The sequence below is a fragment of the Lissotriton vulgaris genome, chromosome 6, assembly GCF_964263255.1.
Source record: "Lissotriton vulgaris chromosome 6, aLisVul1.2, whole genome shotgun sequence".
NCBI classification, from domain to species: domain Eukaryota; kingdom Metazoa; phylum Chordata; class Amphibia; order Caudata; family Salamandridae; genus Lissotriton; species Lissotriton vulgaris.
In genome coordinates, this window is record NC_141694.1 from 127,664,822 (window position 1) to 127,680,336 (window position 15,515).

The window sequence follows — 15,515 nt, forward strand, 5'->3', positions numbered from 1 at the left end:
CAATCTCTTTAGTGAAAGTGTTTTTTATTGACACCCAGATACGGCGCCAGAGAAGTACAGGTTCAATCTTAGCCAAGTCCTCAATGTGGGGCATTCCCAACTCTGCGTGACAAGCAAAGGTAGATACTTGTTTTGGGACGGCCAATAGAAATCTCATGAAGGTATTCTCCGCTACCTGCAAGGCTTTTGTATTTTTATGGCCCCACAGGCCCGCCCCATAAAGTGCGATGGAATGGCATTTAGCTTTATAAATGTGGAGTTTTTTTCCTAATTTCTGGGCGAATTTCATAAGTGCCGCTATGGAGCGCAAAAGTTGGTGTTTACGGGCTTCTATAGCCGCTTTCCAGTTAAGCTTCTCGTCCATCATGATCCCTAAATAAGGGTATTGGGGGGTTGATTCTAATTTTTCATTATCAAGGAAGATGCTCTTTCCATGTTTCTTTGTTTGGCCTGTCACCATAACGTATGTCTTTTTTATGTTTATGTGAAGATCTAGATTGCTCATAAATTTGGCGTAGCTGTTCAAGGCTTTTTGTAGCTCCCGTGGGGTGCGTGCTAAAATCACTGCATCATCTGCATACAAGAGCGCGGGCACCAGGCGGTCTTTCACGCGGGGCAGGTCCAAGCCCCCCTTCAACATCTCTACCTCAAGACCATTGGTATAGAGGGAGAAAAGAAAGGGAGCCAGGACACAACCCTGCCTGACGCCGCGCTCTACTGTAAAGGGCTCTGACAGTTCCCCCCGTACTCCAAAACGCACCCTGGAGGAGGCGTTAGAATAGAGTTCTCTAAGGAAGGTTACAAGAACTATATCCATTCCCATGTCGATCAGGACTGACCATAGTTTTGCGTGGGAAACGCAGTCGAAAGCTGCAGAAAGGTCGACGTATACCATATACAACTTTTCGTGCTTGGCCGACACATACTTTCCCATCATCAGGGCCAAGTTCAGGGCTTGTTCCGTTGTCCCGAGGCCCTCTCGGAAGCCATACTGGATATCCGAGAGGGTCCCGGTATCGTCCTCCCACTCCTGTAAGCGCTGGAGAACCACTCTGCCCAGTACTTTCCCCAGCGAGTCCAGGAGTGAGATCGGGCAATAACAAGTCACCTCCTCTCTATTTCCCTTCATGAATATGGGCACCAGAATTGATTGGGTCCAGGATGTAAGTAATCCACACTTCATTGTGGTGTCGAACACCCTTTTTATGATAGGGGCCCACAGATCTAATTTAAATTTGAAGAAGTCAACTGGTACCCCATCCGGGCCAGGGGCTTTTCCGCTCTTACTTGCTTTCACTGCGTTTATTACCTCGTATAGTTCTACTTCCAATGGGATTGGGAATGGATTGCCCTGATTTAGTCTATTGTTTCCTTCTATTGAAGCTACTTCAGGGGGTTTGCCAAAAAATTTGGAAAATGGTTTACCCAAGTTTGGCCCTCAATAGCTACTTCTATGTTTGGCTGGTCCTTTGTATCCATCAGAAAAGGTGCTTTCACCACTTTCCAAAATAATTCGCTGTTTCTACTTAGTGCGCTTTCATGGAGCTGAATCCATAAGGCTTTCTTTAGCTCCTCTTTTCTCACTTTATATGCCAACCTAGTTTGCATTTGTTTGTAATGACAGCACCATTCTGGTCTGCCTGCAGCCCTATCCTTTCTATAGGTTATCTCCTACAGAACCCGGTGTACTGTACTTGAAATACAATACTGTTCCTGCAGGACATGTTTCATTCCCTATAGGGATGCAAATAACCTGGGTTAATGTAAGTAGGAATCAGGGGCATTCTGGAGGGAAGGTGTCCACCTCTCACCTGAAGAGGTTTCCAGAGAATCCCCTCAACTAATTGTAGTGAAGCAATCAACGAGTTGTAGTTGTAGAATATAATATTTATTCCAAGTAAAAGTGACAAACAGGTGAGAGCCAGGGAAGCGATGTCTTCCTCTCAACAGCTCAGCCTACAACAGCAGTCCCACATAGAACACATGAACACACTACACTCTATATTCTTACCTCGTGGTATTAAAGGAATATACAACATAACACATCCCCCCCCATACAATGAAAGGAAGAAAAGTAAAACGAAAGAAAAAGAATAGTAAGAGAAAATAAAAAAAACAACAAAGAGAAAACAACAATGCTATACAGTGAAATCTTTAAGCCATCTAGGAACAACTCTTGTTCTTTGTCAGGTAAGACACTGACCTTATCCTGAGTACCACATGTGTCCAGACTTGTAGAGGTAGAGGCATTGGTGTTAGTCTGGACATCATGACTGCAACCCTCGCCCACTCCCCCCTCAATATGCGAAGGAAGGCTGGATTGCTTGGGCTCAAAAGAAACAGACGCAAAATCATTGCCAAGTTGAGACTGAACATGACTATTCTCAAAATGATCTTCTACCCAATCAAAATTGTTGACACTAGAATTTGAAAATACCTCTACACAATTCTGATCAGGATTCAATGCAATGTTTTTAAGATTCCACACCCTTCCATCATCTAATCTTACCGAATTCCTTAAAATTTCAGCTACTTTACATGGTGGTTCAAAGCGACTTACACCCTTAGGCACTTTAAAAGGTTTCTTAACCCTTACCCAATCTCCAACCTTGACAGAAACATCTTTGGTGTTGTGATGAAAGTCATAAAACTTTTTGCTCTTGTCGTGACTGGACAGTAATTTATCTCTGACCTCAACTGGAGACCAACATGCTATTTTTCCATCAAAAAGCCATGCAGGATTAAATTTACACCTTGCTGTTCTGCCTCTCATCATGGTGAACGGGGACGTGCCAGTGCTGTTCTGCACAGTAACCCTGTATGACCAAACTGCTTTCTGTACCTGCACTTTCCAATCAAGTTTACTATGCACTGAGGCCTGAATTACACCTTTAATTACTCTGTTGAACCTTTCAACAGTGCCGTTCCCAGTAGGGTTATACAGTGCAGTAGTCTTGTGTTTGACGCCACACCTGTCAAAATACTCCTTAGCCTGCTTGGACGTAAATTGGACACCATTGTCAGATAGCACACAAGCCGGCAAACCCTCTGCCATGAATATTTTATCTAAGAAATTAAGCACTGTCAGAGTGTCAATCTTTTCTACAAATTTTACAATAGGCCATTTGGAAAAAAGGTTAATGGCAACTAACCCATATTCTTTAGAGTCCCCAATAGGTCCAATAATGTCAATTGCAATAGTGTCCCAAGGGAAATCAGGAATTAAACCATCGCTCATTTTGGGCTTGAACGTTCTAAGGGTCTTGTCAGCGGACCCACAAACCACACATTTCTTAACAAACTCCTCTGTTTCACCGTCAACTCCTGGCCACCAAAACATTTCTTTGACAATAGACTTGGTTCTCATAATACCAAAATGCCCCTCGTGACAAAGTTGCAAAATTTTCTTCCTCAATGACACAGGTGGAACAATTCTATCACCCCTAAAGAGTATATCATTTTTAGAGGACAACTCCGTGCGGATTAGCCAAAAGGCATCCAACACAGGAATACTCTTCTTCTTGGGCCAGCCTTTGCAGAAATATTCTAAAACGTTTTTCAAAACAGTGTCTTTTTCCTGTTCGGCCAACCACTCAGTTTTACTTATGGCCGGTTCACCACAATCATGCACTAAAGCCACACAATACCCACTCCAAGGGTCGTCATCACATACTTCAAGAGGAGGTGGAAGTCTTGATAGGCAATCAGCAATACGGTTATCCCATCCAGGTAGGTAAACCATTTTATAGATATATTCCTTCATCCGCATAGACAATCTAGCTAATCTCGCAGACGCACCAGAAATGCCTTCACATGACAATATACGGATCAAAGGTTTGTGATCTGTACGAATGGTCACAGGTTTGCCCCAAACAAATGCTCAAAAATGTTCTAATGCCCATGCACACGCAAGGGCTTCTCTTTCAATGATGGGGTACCTACTTTCAGCAGGGGAAAGGGCCCTAGAAGCAAACAGAATTATCTTTTCTTTACCTTCCCCATCATGCTGTGACAGTACGGCGCCCAAGCCCTTGTCACTTGCGTCAGTTGTTAACAAACAGTCGATATTGGGGTCAAAACTGGCAAGTGCATTTACATTTTGCAGTTCATTCTTGATTAATTTAAATTCTTCTTCACATAACTCACTCCATATGAACTTAGTGTTTTTCTTCAATAGTGCACGCACATTGTAAACTTTTGCAGCAAATTTTTTTTATAAACTTGGCACAATACTCGGCCATGCCAAGAAACGCTCTCATCCCATCTTTTGAAACAGGTGCAGAGAATTTAACTATATTCTCAACTAACGTTGGTTTGGGTTCAACACCTTCTTCACTTATGATATGTCCCAAATATGAAACACTTCTTTGACTGAATTTGCATTTGGATAACTCTACAGTCAGGCCAGCTGACTGCAAGGTTTCCAAAACTTGCTTTAATTTAGAATCATGGCTCTCTTTGTCTTTTGCCGCAACCAGGATATCATCTTGAAAAAATTAGATATTCTCCATGTCTCCAAAAAGTTTGTGCATCAACCGCTGAAAAACAGCAGCGGCTGAGGCCAACCCAAAAGGCATACGCCTGAACTGGTAACAACCAAATGGTGTTATGAACGCCGTAAGGTTCTTAGAGTCGGGATCTAACATTACCTGGTGGTAAGCGGCAGAGAGATCAACCGTGGAGAACCATGTAGCACCTTTAAGGGAAGATACCATCTCATTGATTCTGGGAAGGGGAAATTTTTCAACCACGATATTATTGTTCAAGTGGCGCAAATCAATGCATAAACAAATGTTTCCGTTGGGTTTCCGGGCAACCACAATCAGAGAAATCCATTCTGATGTTTCAATTTCCTCTATAATGCCTTTGGCAAGCAGTCCCTGAATTTCCTTTTTAACTTCCTCTCTTATCAGTATAGGTATTGGTCTCACTTTGTGAACTTTGGGTTGCGCGTCAGCTTTTAAAATGATCCTATGTTCAAACCCCTTCAGAACACCCAACTCCTTGCTAAACACTTTGGGAAAATTTTCAGACAGTGTTTCCTCCATTTTACTACAGTCGTCTAAAATCAATACTTTATCCTTAGAATTAGGATCTAAGATGATGTGCAATTTTTTCTGGTCGAACCACCCTAACACTGATGGTCCTACCTTTGCCACATACAACTTCGCTCTCGTGGACCTGCCTTTAAATAAAAATGTAAGCCACCTAAAACCAATCATTCCAATTCTATTACCTGTAAAACTGATTGGGCAAACATCTGATGGATACAATTGCTCACCAATCTTATTTACAAATTTCTTCCTCCAAACTTCTTCATTTACAATCGTGTATGGGGAACCAGAGTCCGCATACACACTTATCACCACCCCACCAAGAGATATCTCACAAATTGGTTTTCCTTTTAGGGAATCCTCGGAAATGTTAATCACATAGTTTCCACGAACACTCTTTATGCAACACTCATCCTCTGTTTCTACTTCCTCCATACTCTCACCCTCATCTTCATACACATATTTCACATTACTGCGTCTGCGACACATCTTGCTAAAGTGACCTAAAAGTCCACAAATACCACACTTCTTCTTTAACGCTGGACAAAGTCTACTAAATGCTAGATGTTCTTTACTATCACATCTATAGCATCTCCTATCTTCCATGTTCTTGTTCTGAACTCTTGTAGGCTGACCAGTCCATCTCCCTTGTTGCTGCTGTTGACGAAAATTTCTATTGGGAGCCTGAATCTTACAAACAGTTCCAGAAGTCTTGGACAAATCTTTCTCAGTCTCCTTCACAACCGTGGCACACCTCCCAGACATTTCAGATTTCCTCATGATAGCTACCACATAATCAAGAGGTGCATCTCCATTGACCCAAAGACGATCTTGCAGACCAGAGTTGTTGTTGTGCATCACAAGTTGATCACGTATCAGGTCATCATGTAAATTGTCAAATTTACAATCAATGGCAAGTTTTTTAAGATCGTCCATCCATTCATCGACAGTTTCCTCTTTAGTTTGTTTCCTTTGAAAGAATTTGTGCCTTATGACCCCGATACATACTTTGGGAGCAAAGTACTTATCCATATTTTTGATGGCATTCTCAAATTCATCAAGATCTGAGTCATCAGATTTACTCATCCTTGAAAATGTTTTTAAACCTATGGGTCCTAAAGAATGTAATAACAGTCTCTTTTTTTGTTCAGTTTTCATTTTTTTGGTTTCATCAACAGCTTCCAAATAATTAACAAAGTACTCTTTCCATTCTATCCATTTTATACTGGGTTGGGTACCTTTAACCCAAAATGGTTCAGGAGGACTAATTGAAAAATGTTGTTGTGCCATGTCTCTGTCCTTATTAACAGTAGTTACACTGCAGTCACCTTCTTCCATGCACTGTGAAGTACAAATTTATAACTAGAAAAAAAAACAACCTTCACCCGACTTTCTCACCTGTTATAATGTCGCAATAAAAAAAATATATATACATTATATTTTTTTTTATGTATAGCTTCACCTTACTGTATTGTCCGGAATGTATATTCTGTAGATTAGTTACTGCCTTTTTTGTGCGTTGCCTCCTCACGATGTATCAAAGCATCTCTTCGAAATGCCGATCTTCAACGCGAGAAATGCTCGAAATGTAAACATAGTTTATAAAATGGCCGCCACGTTGGGGTCACGCTGCGTGACCTGCGTCTGACGTCAGTTCCTGAGGGAATAGTTGAAGACGCGCTAATGAGTGACGCGCGCAGTTCCTCTCACAGTCAGCGCATGCAGTGGAATGGCGAGCACAGTTGAATGATGCAGGTAGGCGATAACAATTAACGGTTGCTCTGTTAAAGTCGCTGTGCATAAATAATACCGCAGTTGTTAAATAAGTTAAGGCGCAGACGGCAAGCGGTGGCAACTTCAAAGCGAAGGCAAAAAAAATAAAAAAAATGTAACTCACAGAAAGTCTTTTACTCCGGTCCGCTTTCTTTTTTAAACGAGATTTCCTTCGATATTCTTCCAGAAAGATTATTCTCGTAAAGACGCTCAAACTCCAGTTTCCCTCGTCGCCAATTTGTAGTGAAGCAATCAACGAGTTGTAGTTGTAGAATATAATATTTATTCCAAGTAAAAGTGACAAACAGGTGAGAGCCAGTGTAGAAGACTGATAGTCTTAAATAAGATTCCAGAAGAGGAATATAATCCAAATGAAGTTTATTGGTAGGTTTCCAATCACAGGAGGAGCGCCTCATCAGCCAGGAGTCCAAGTAGCAACTGGACAAACACAACGGACACCTGGCTTCTGAAAGCGTCTCCACATTCAAAAGAATACATGTATACATTCTGTGCATGTGCTCAGGCATGCGCTCACGAGATAAGGATAATTAGCACGAGAATAGAATAACAAAGAATACAATACACTACATCACCTTCCCCCTTATGCAAATATACAGAAAAAATAACAATAGAATAATTAAAACAACTAGAAAGATATAAACTCGTTATATCTTGCAGGGGGTCTTCTAATACGACCACTGCGACTACAAGACGGAACAGCAGGGGAAACTACAGGATCTTGTGCAGGGGAGGAATCTTTAGAGGGAATAAGTGACGTAGGAGTCAAACCATCGTTATATTGAATTACTTTTGGTTGAAGCCAATGTGACCAATCACATCCCTCCTGAGTGGATACATTTTTTCTCCTAGAAATGAGGGCTGCTTGGTCTGCAGTCAACTTTGCCAATTGTCTCACATTCCACCAACCTTTGTCCCCCAGAAAAACAGCATTTTTACTGACTTTAAGGATTTGGACAGGGCTTGAAAACATAGACAAACCTTTCGCAACTTTATAGGGTTTTTTGATCATAACCCAATCCCCCACCAACATTTGAATGTCTTTCACGCTTTTTGATCTGTCATAATTCTCTTTCATTACTGCCTGTTTCTGTTTAACTGAAAAGTCAATGTTATCCCTTATTGAAGAAAATTGATTACCCTCCACCTTCCTTAACCAAGCAGGAAATAAAGGGGAATGGAATTCCCTGCCCCGCAACAATTGAAAAGGGGACACTTGAGTCGTACAATGGGGCGAGACATTATAATTCCAAATTTTCTTTTCCAAAAACTTAAAAACATCCACGCCAGATGCTAGGGCCGTTTGTATTCCTTCTTTCAAAACTTTATTGCCACGTTCTACTAGACCATTAGACGAGGGTGAATAAAGTGCCACCTTCAACTGTTTCACATCGTGCACTTTCAAAAATGTACGCATCTTGTCGGAGACAAAATGGGTCCCATTGTCAGTTACTAAGGTTCGAGGGGCTCCTTCCAGCCGGAACAATCTTTCAAGGAAAGCAATGGTATTATCTGAATCCGGAGCCTCTACAAACCTATAATACATCCACTTTGAGAAATAATCGATTGCTAAGATAAGGTACCTCTTCCCTTCCGGAAGAACTTTATATGGACCGGAGAAATCTAAAGCAACCTTCTCCCAAGCCGTCCCCGGAAATTGAGAAGGTTGTAACGGAGCCTGATGAGTCTTCCAATGTTTATCAGACAACAAACATTCTTCGCAATTGTCCACAGTAGCCCTTACCTGTGAGTCAATACCCGGCCACCAATAATGAGCTTTGATTCTCATACAAGTCTTGGTCACACCAAGGTGACCCTCGTGGGCTTACTTGATAATAGTGTTTCTTAAACCACTGGGAGGAACGAACTTATCGCCTCTCAATAAAACTCCATCCTTGACTGAGAGTTCCTCTGCCACCTGAGCGAAATTCCTTAGGTCCCCAGATAGGTTTCTAACCTCGGGCCAAACCTTAGCTGAAAACTCCAAAGCCTGGGACAAAATACCATCCATTTCGCTAACTTCATTCCAATCTTTTTCAGAAATGACCGAATTCCACTCCTCAATAGCGTCCACCATTGACACACACTCCACATCTTCCTCAACCAAGTCATCCTCATCATCCTTGTCCATCAACATCCTGGACAAGCAATCTGCTCTGAAGTTTTTGCCCCCAGTAATGTGTCTTAATTCAAAATTGAATTCCTGAAGTTTAGAGACCAGTCTAGTCAGCCTAGGAGAAAGACTATTAGTACCCGAAACTTTGCTAAAAATAAATGAAAGGGGTTTATGATCAGATAGCATCACAAACTTGCGACCCCAGATGTACATCTTAAACTTCTGGGCAGCCCACACGCAGGCTAACGCCTCCCTCTCAATTGTGCTGTAATGCTTTTCAAAATCCTTCAAAGATCTAGAGGCAAAGGCTACCGTGTGTTCTTTGCCCTCCACCTGTTGACATAGCACAGCTCCAAGACCTTTCATGCTTGCGTCTACTGCAATAATGCACATGGAATCATCCCTAAACGCCTGAAGGGAACGTGCAGAGACAATCAAATCCTTGACTTTAGCAAAAGTCTCATCTAAATCTTTTGTCCAAACAAACTTTTGGCCTTTCTTAAGGAGTAACCTCAGTGGCTCCACCACCTGAGCGTACCCTTCCACGAACCTGGCATAGTACTCGGCTAGGCCCAGAAACGAACGCAGAGCATCCTTATCGCTTGGAGGTTTAGCTTCCATCAGAGCCCTAACCACAGAAAATTTAGGTCTAATGCCTGATTTCGAAATTGAATGACCCAAGTACTCCAATTCAGACACCCCGAACTTGCATTTGTCTTCCCTGACGGTCATACCCCTACTACCCAGAATAGACAAAACCTTTTTTAGTAGAACATTATGCTCATCCATTGTCTTTGCGAAAATCAAAATGTCATCCAAATATGCTTGTACCCCCACCAGATCCCCAAACAAAGAGTCCATTAACCTTTGAAAAACGCTAGCTGCTGACGCTAACCCGAATGGGAGTCTCAGAAACTTAAAAGCTCCGAATGGGGTCACAAAGGTTGTTAACTCTTGAGAATCTTTAGACAAGGAAATCTGATGGTAAGCGGACTTTAAGTCCAACAATGAAAACCACCTAGCTCCGCCTAGATTTGCTAACAGCTCTTGAATTTTTGGGAGAGGATGACAGTCAATTTTAATGTTTTTATTGAGACCCCTGAGGTCCGCACATAGCTTGATCTCATTATTTTTCTTGCGTGCTACGACGATGGGCGCAACCCATTGAGAGGATTCTGAAGGCTCTATAATTCTGTCTTTAACCAAATCCTCATGCATCTTTTTAAGTTCCGCCCTGACACTAAGAGGAACAGGGCGAACCTTATGGAAAACAGGAGATGCTCCGGGAATGAGTCTAATCTTGTGTTCTGCCCCACTCACGAGGCCAATTTTGTTGCTAAACACATTTTTAAACTCATTCAGAAGATCAGCTCTATCAATTTTTGCATCCTCTACAAAACAGATAGGAAAGTCTTGTACTTTGATTGGATTTTCATCCCCCGGGACAAGATATAGACCCATTTTAGCGAGGTCTTTCCAACCTACAATATCTTTTCCCTTAATCGCCACGTAGACTTTTGTAATAATGGATCTACCTAGGACCTCAACGCTAGCTAAGAAAAAGCCTAACATGTCAATATCTTTCTCACCGAAAGATTTTGAATTAACATCTGATTGATTTAATTTCATATCATTTCCCCATTTATCAAAAAATGTAGAGTCCCTGAGGATAGTAATGGGCGCTCCAGAGTCAGCCATTACTTGTAACTTAACATTGTCAATTATGGCTTCACACAAAGGTCCTTTAATAGGCTCGGAATCATCACACTCCACCATCAACATCAGATTATCAAAGTTGTCATTACATTCATCCATGTCCACATAGTTGACCTTGACAGATTTCTTTTGGAATCTGCAAACCTTTTGGAAATGTCCCACTTTTTTGCACAAAACACAACACTTGTTCATGGCGGGACACCCTTTAAAATTCCCAATGTGGAATTTGGAACCACATCTAAAACAAAAATGTTGTTTATTCATATTGCCATTAGTTTTACTTTGCCACTTTTCCTTAGTTTCTTTACTAGAAATAGCATATAGACCATCCTCAGACGCATCGTCTGAAATAAAATTAACTTTAGTGGCGGTATCTAGTGACATGGCTTTGGTAGAAGTTATTGATCTTTCGATACTAAGGCTAAGGTCAATAACTTCAGACAATGATGGATTCTTACAACTAAGAATTCTTTCCTTCACCTTGGTAGATGAACAATTGAAGACAAATTGATCACGAATATAATTATCAAGCAAAGGGCCAAAATCACAGGTAATAGCTAACACCCTTAATGCTAAAATATATTCATCAATTTTTTCATCCTCCTTTTGTTTTCTTTTATAGAAATTGTGTCTCTCCAGCATGATGTTAGGAGATTCTTCAAATTGTTTTTTTAATCTGGCAATAGCCTCTATATAAACATTCCATTCACTATCACCTGAATCAGCAGCTGGAGGTGGAATGGGTACCAGACTCTTAAACATGCGTTGCGCAGCTAACCCAAGACTGCCAAAAAGAAGAGCAAACTTCCTAGGAGGAGAATAGTCAGATGCATCAATTGCCAAAATGTGATTTTCAAACAAGCCAAACCACTCAGACCATAACAAAGTAGGCTTTCCAGGTTTCTCAAGGAAAGGAGGGGGTTGAGTGACCTCCCTAACAGAAGCCATATTATAAATATGAACAATAATAAAATTAGCAAGGTTATCTCATACAAGTAAAATACAATAGAATTATAAACGTGTAAAAATTTTACATAAGTAAAATATAAAACCTGTAAAACATGAATTGCTGCAAAGGAAGGTTTCGTTAAAAGCTTGAAATACAGCTTCAAATAACAGCTGTTAACCGCTTGTCCGTGAGGCGTGTGAATCGCTGAGGTCACACGCAGATAGTGAAGCTAGACGTGTGAATCGCCGGTAAAGTGCAAGCGCGAATAGCTGAAGCTTCAGACTTCACTAAGATGGCCGCCGTGCGTAGCGTCGTAGACGTGAATCTCAGAATTCCTCGCGTATCCCAGAGTTCCAGGCGAAGACTGTGCTGACGTACGCCGACGTATCCCAGAGTTCCAGGCGAAGACTGAGCTGACGTATCTCAGAGTTCCAGGCGAAGACTGTGCGGTGTTCTGAAGACGCGATGCCAGCGTTCCAGGGAGACCGGTAAGCGCGTAATTCAAAATGCAAACACAGACGGGCTTACTTCCAATCCCCTCGACAAACCCGAAGACAGTCTTAAGTCTCCGATCACAGTCCTAAGTCTCTGTTCACAGTCTTCCGCCTCTGGTTAACATCGTCGTCGCTTAGTCAAACAGAAGTGTCGACAAATCAAATTCAAACTCGCTCCTCCGCAGTGTAAATCTGGACCAAATAATCCAACGATCCACTTGACCAAATAAACCAGTATGGCGAGAAGAGGTCATCAAAGAATCGTTTGAATAAATCCAAATTTGACGGAATTAAAAAAAAATGAAAAATTCGTCAAAAATCCTTTCGCGTGGGTCGGTGATGGAAACAATCCCGATCGTCGCCAATATGTAGAAGACTGATAGTCTTAAATAAGATTCCAGAAGAGGAATATAATCCAAATGAAGTTTATTGGTAGGTTTCCAATCACAGGAGGAGCGCCTCATCAGCCAGGAGTCCAAGTAGCAACTGGACAAACACAACGGACACCTGGCTTCTGAAAGCGTCTCCACATTCAAAAGAATACATGTATACATTCTGTGCATGTGCTCAGGCATGCGCTCACGAGATAAGGATAATTAGCACGAGAATAGAATAACAAAGAATACAATACACTACAGCCAGGGAAGCGATGCCTTCCTCTCAACAGCTCAGCCTACAACAGCAGTCCCACATAGAACACATGAACACACTACACTCTATATTCTTACCTCGTGGTATTAAAGGAATATACAAAATAACACTAATGCTTAACGCTCAAAAAGTTCTCTTGTAATACAATATGATGTCTATGTCTTTACGGTTTGAACAAACAGACGCTCTTTCAACTACGATCTTGGACAACACAGTGGCTCACTTCCCAGGACAGCTGCTACGTTATATTTAACACGAAAGACCAGCGTCTGAGTTTAAAAGATATATTGAAAGTGAATCATGATTGCTGTCAAATGGTTTCTGTGACGATCAGAAACTCCCTTGCAAGATGGCCGCTGGGAATCTAGCCTCAGTTCGAACGATAGCTCTTCATGTTCTGGGGATAGTCCTCTGTCTTTTTCCATGGTTGAGTAGCTACTCCTATGCGTCCATGCCTGGCAGCCTGTTGCGCGCATGCGCACCGAAGAACACGTGGCTGTTCGCGCGAGTTAGCAATGGCGGCTGATAGCAGCGACCCCGTCTCAACTGGGCCCTGCTTCGCCTTCAGCCCAGGTGGCGGGCGGGACCTGCTTGCCCTGTCCTCGCCGGACGGCCGGGTGCGGGTTTGGGAGACGCGCACTGGCGCCCTGCGACAGGAGTATGTACCCTCCGCTCACCTCAGCGCCGCCTGCACCTGCCTGTGCTGGTCACCCGGGAGCAGGCCGGGGGCCGACAAGGTAAGAGCGGGTTCGGTACCGGGTGCGGAGGCAGCGTTAGCCGCTTGTCGCGTGAATACTTGTAAACCTCCGCCGGATCTGTGTTTGCGGGCAGCGTTAGCGCTCCCTCCAGAGTTGTAATTCGGGTGTTGACACACACGTCAGATTGGTCCCTACCTCACTCCACACGTGCTAATTTCTGCAGCTTTAGGCAGGTTCTTATAAGACCCCGTACCCCGCTGGTGAGCTGTTCCTGTACCTTGAAACGTTTTCAAGACCTGTCGTCTGTCCCCTCCAGTTGTCAACTACCTTCACAAGACTTAGCCCACCACATGTCAGGCACGTGTAGTACGCTTGTGAAAGCACTTAATGCTCGTGGAACGGGGCACTTTGAATAAATACTTGTCAGTTTTGCTTTCTACCCAGTGTAAGCATGTCATTCAGTAGGTAGCTCCCGGGCCCTGTAATTTGTGAAGCGCAAGTTTGCTTATTTGACCAAGTCCAGTTTTTTATATTCTGGATTCTGAGTTTGCAGTCTTATTTACCTTTTCGTTAAACCAGAACGAGTATCCCTATAATGTAATACAAAATTTGGATCTGATGAGATATTCATGAACGGATTTAAGAAACGTGAGTACTGAAGTTGTACCTGGCGGCCACTCGATACACTTAATCTGCTGCTACGTTTCACTGCCCATAGTCTATTTAATACATTTTAAATGACAGTGCCTTAAAGAAACTGTCTACTGTCACCCCAAAACTATTACTGGCAACGTTATTGTCCTTTCTTATTAAGACGAGTCTCTAGTCATGACTAGCTGTACACTCCCTTGGTAAAAGCGATTTCATTGCTACGTTTTGCACGGCTCTAGAGATTCCCTATGCTTCCGTAAAACAGGGACCCGCTGTGCGAGTTCTATGCCAGCTGCTCTGACCTAGCAAAAGTAAAGGTTCTATCTTCAGAAAGAAACGTAGAACCTCTCATTGGGAGTTTGCTGTGTCTAATCGTACGAGAAGAGCCTCAGCTTTATCGTCAGTGTTAGATTTCTTGTATGGGGGTTGCCATAATACACTATTGATGCAAGATAAAAACCTTTTCCACGGATGTCCCTCCCTATGATGCCGAGGTCTTTTATATTGTCCCCCTTAGTTCATCGAAACACTTAAAGGGCGTTGGCAAAGACCTATACGTATTGTCAAGTTTGTTCCCCGCTTGCATATTCAGCTACAGTACACAGCTGATCACATCTGCAGACAGCGATGACAAGAATATACCTGCAGAAATGATTACCTGATGATGCTGAACCAGCGTACGTGACCTACACTGTTTAAGGTTAAACCTTCAAATGGCTTCTTAAGCATCTCACACAATATTAAAGCATGTAGTGCAAGACTACACATTTGATCATTAGTTCAAACCCAAAGAGGATGGCTTAAAGCAAACATCAGATGCAAGGTTACAGATGCCTACCATCATTAAAGGCAGAAGGATAGTTTTGTCTTGAACAGCATCTAAAGATTTATAACATAAGAGTAAAAGGAATAGATTTTTAAGTCCTCTCACGATGAGTCCATGGGCAAAAAGGGAAAAGGAGCAAAAATCATTTAGTTCAGCGAATTAGAATTACTGGCCAACTGCATAAAAACAGCTGCACCAGTAAAAAGGCAGTCCAAGATAGAAATTTAATGGATGCTTGTAAAATCATAGGAAAAGAGTTCAGTTACCTCTCAAAGGAAGATAAAGATCAAATGGATACAATGCATCAAAAGGAAAAGGGTATGGCATTGAGTGGATCTGTGTCCATACAAAGAAAAACAGCGTTGCGCTATTGCCCCTCCTTTGGGGTTTCATTTTATATAGTCCTTATGACACCTTAATGACATGGCGTCCCTTGACTAGTCCGTCCATCGTATGATTAGTCTACGTATGTAGCCACCGAATACATTTTAGTTACTCCGACCTCCCGGGGTGTGGAATTTAATAAAATATCTACTTGTGCATGGGGCAGGCTGTTTAATAAATCTACT

The 15,515-nt window shown here is 42.3% G+C and overlaps 1 protein-coding gene across 1 annotated transcript in view; it reads left to right on the forward strand.

The window, feature by feature from the left end:
* The first annotated feature begins 13,237 nt into the window (after positions 1-13,237).
* WDR43 (WD repeat domain 43) overlaps positions 13,238-15,515 on the forward strand; it is a 465,298-nt gene continuing 463,020 nt past the window's right edge. Inside the window, exon 1 of the mRNA XM_086926143.1 lies at positions 13,238-13,508. Within this exon, the coding sequence (XP_086782269.1) occupies positions 13,287-13,508 (222 nt within the window). The 5' untranslated portion in view covers positions 13,238-13,286. The remainder of the gene's footprint in view (positions 13,509-15,515) is intronic.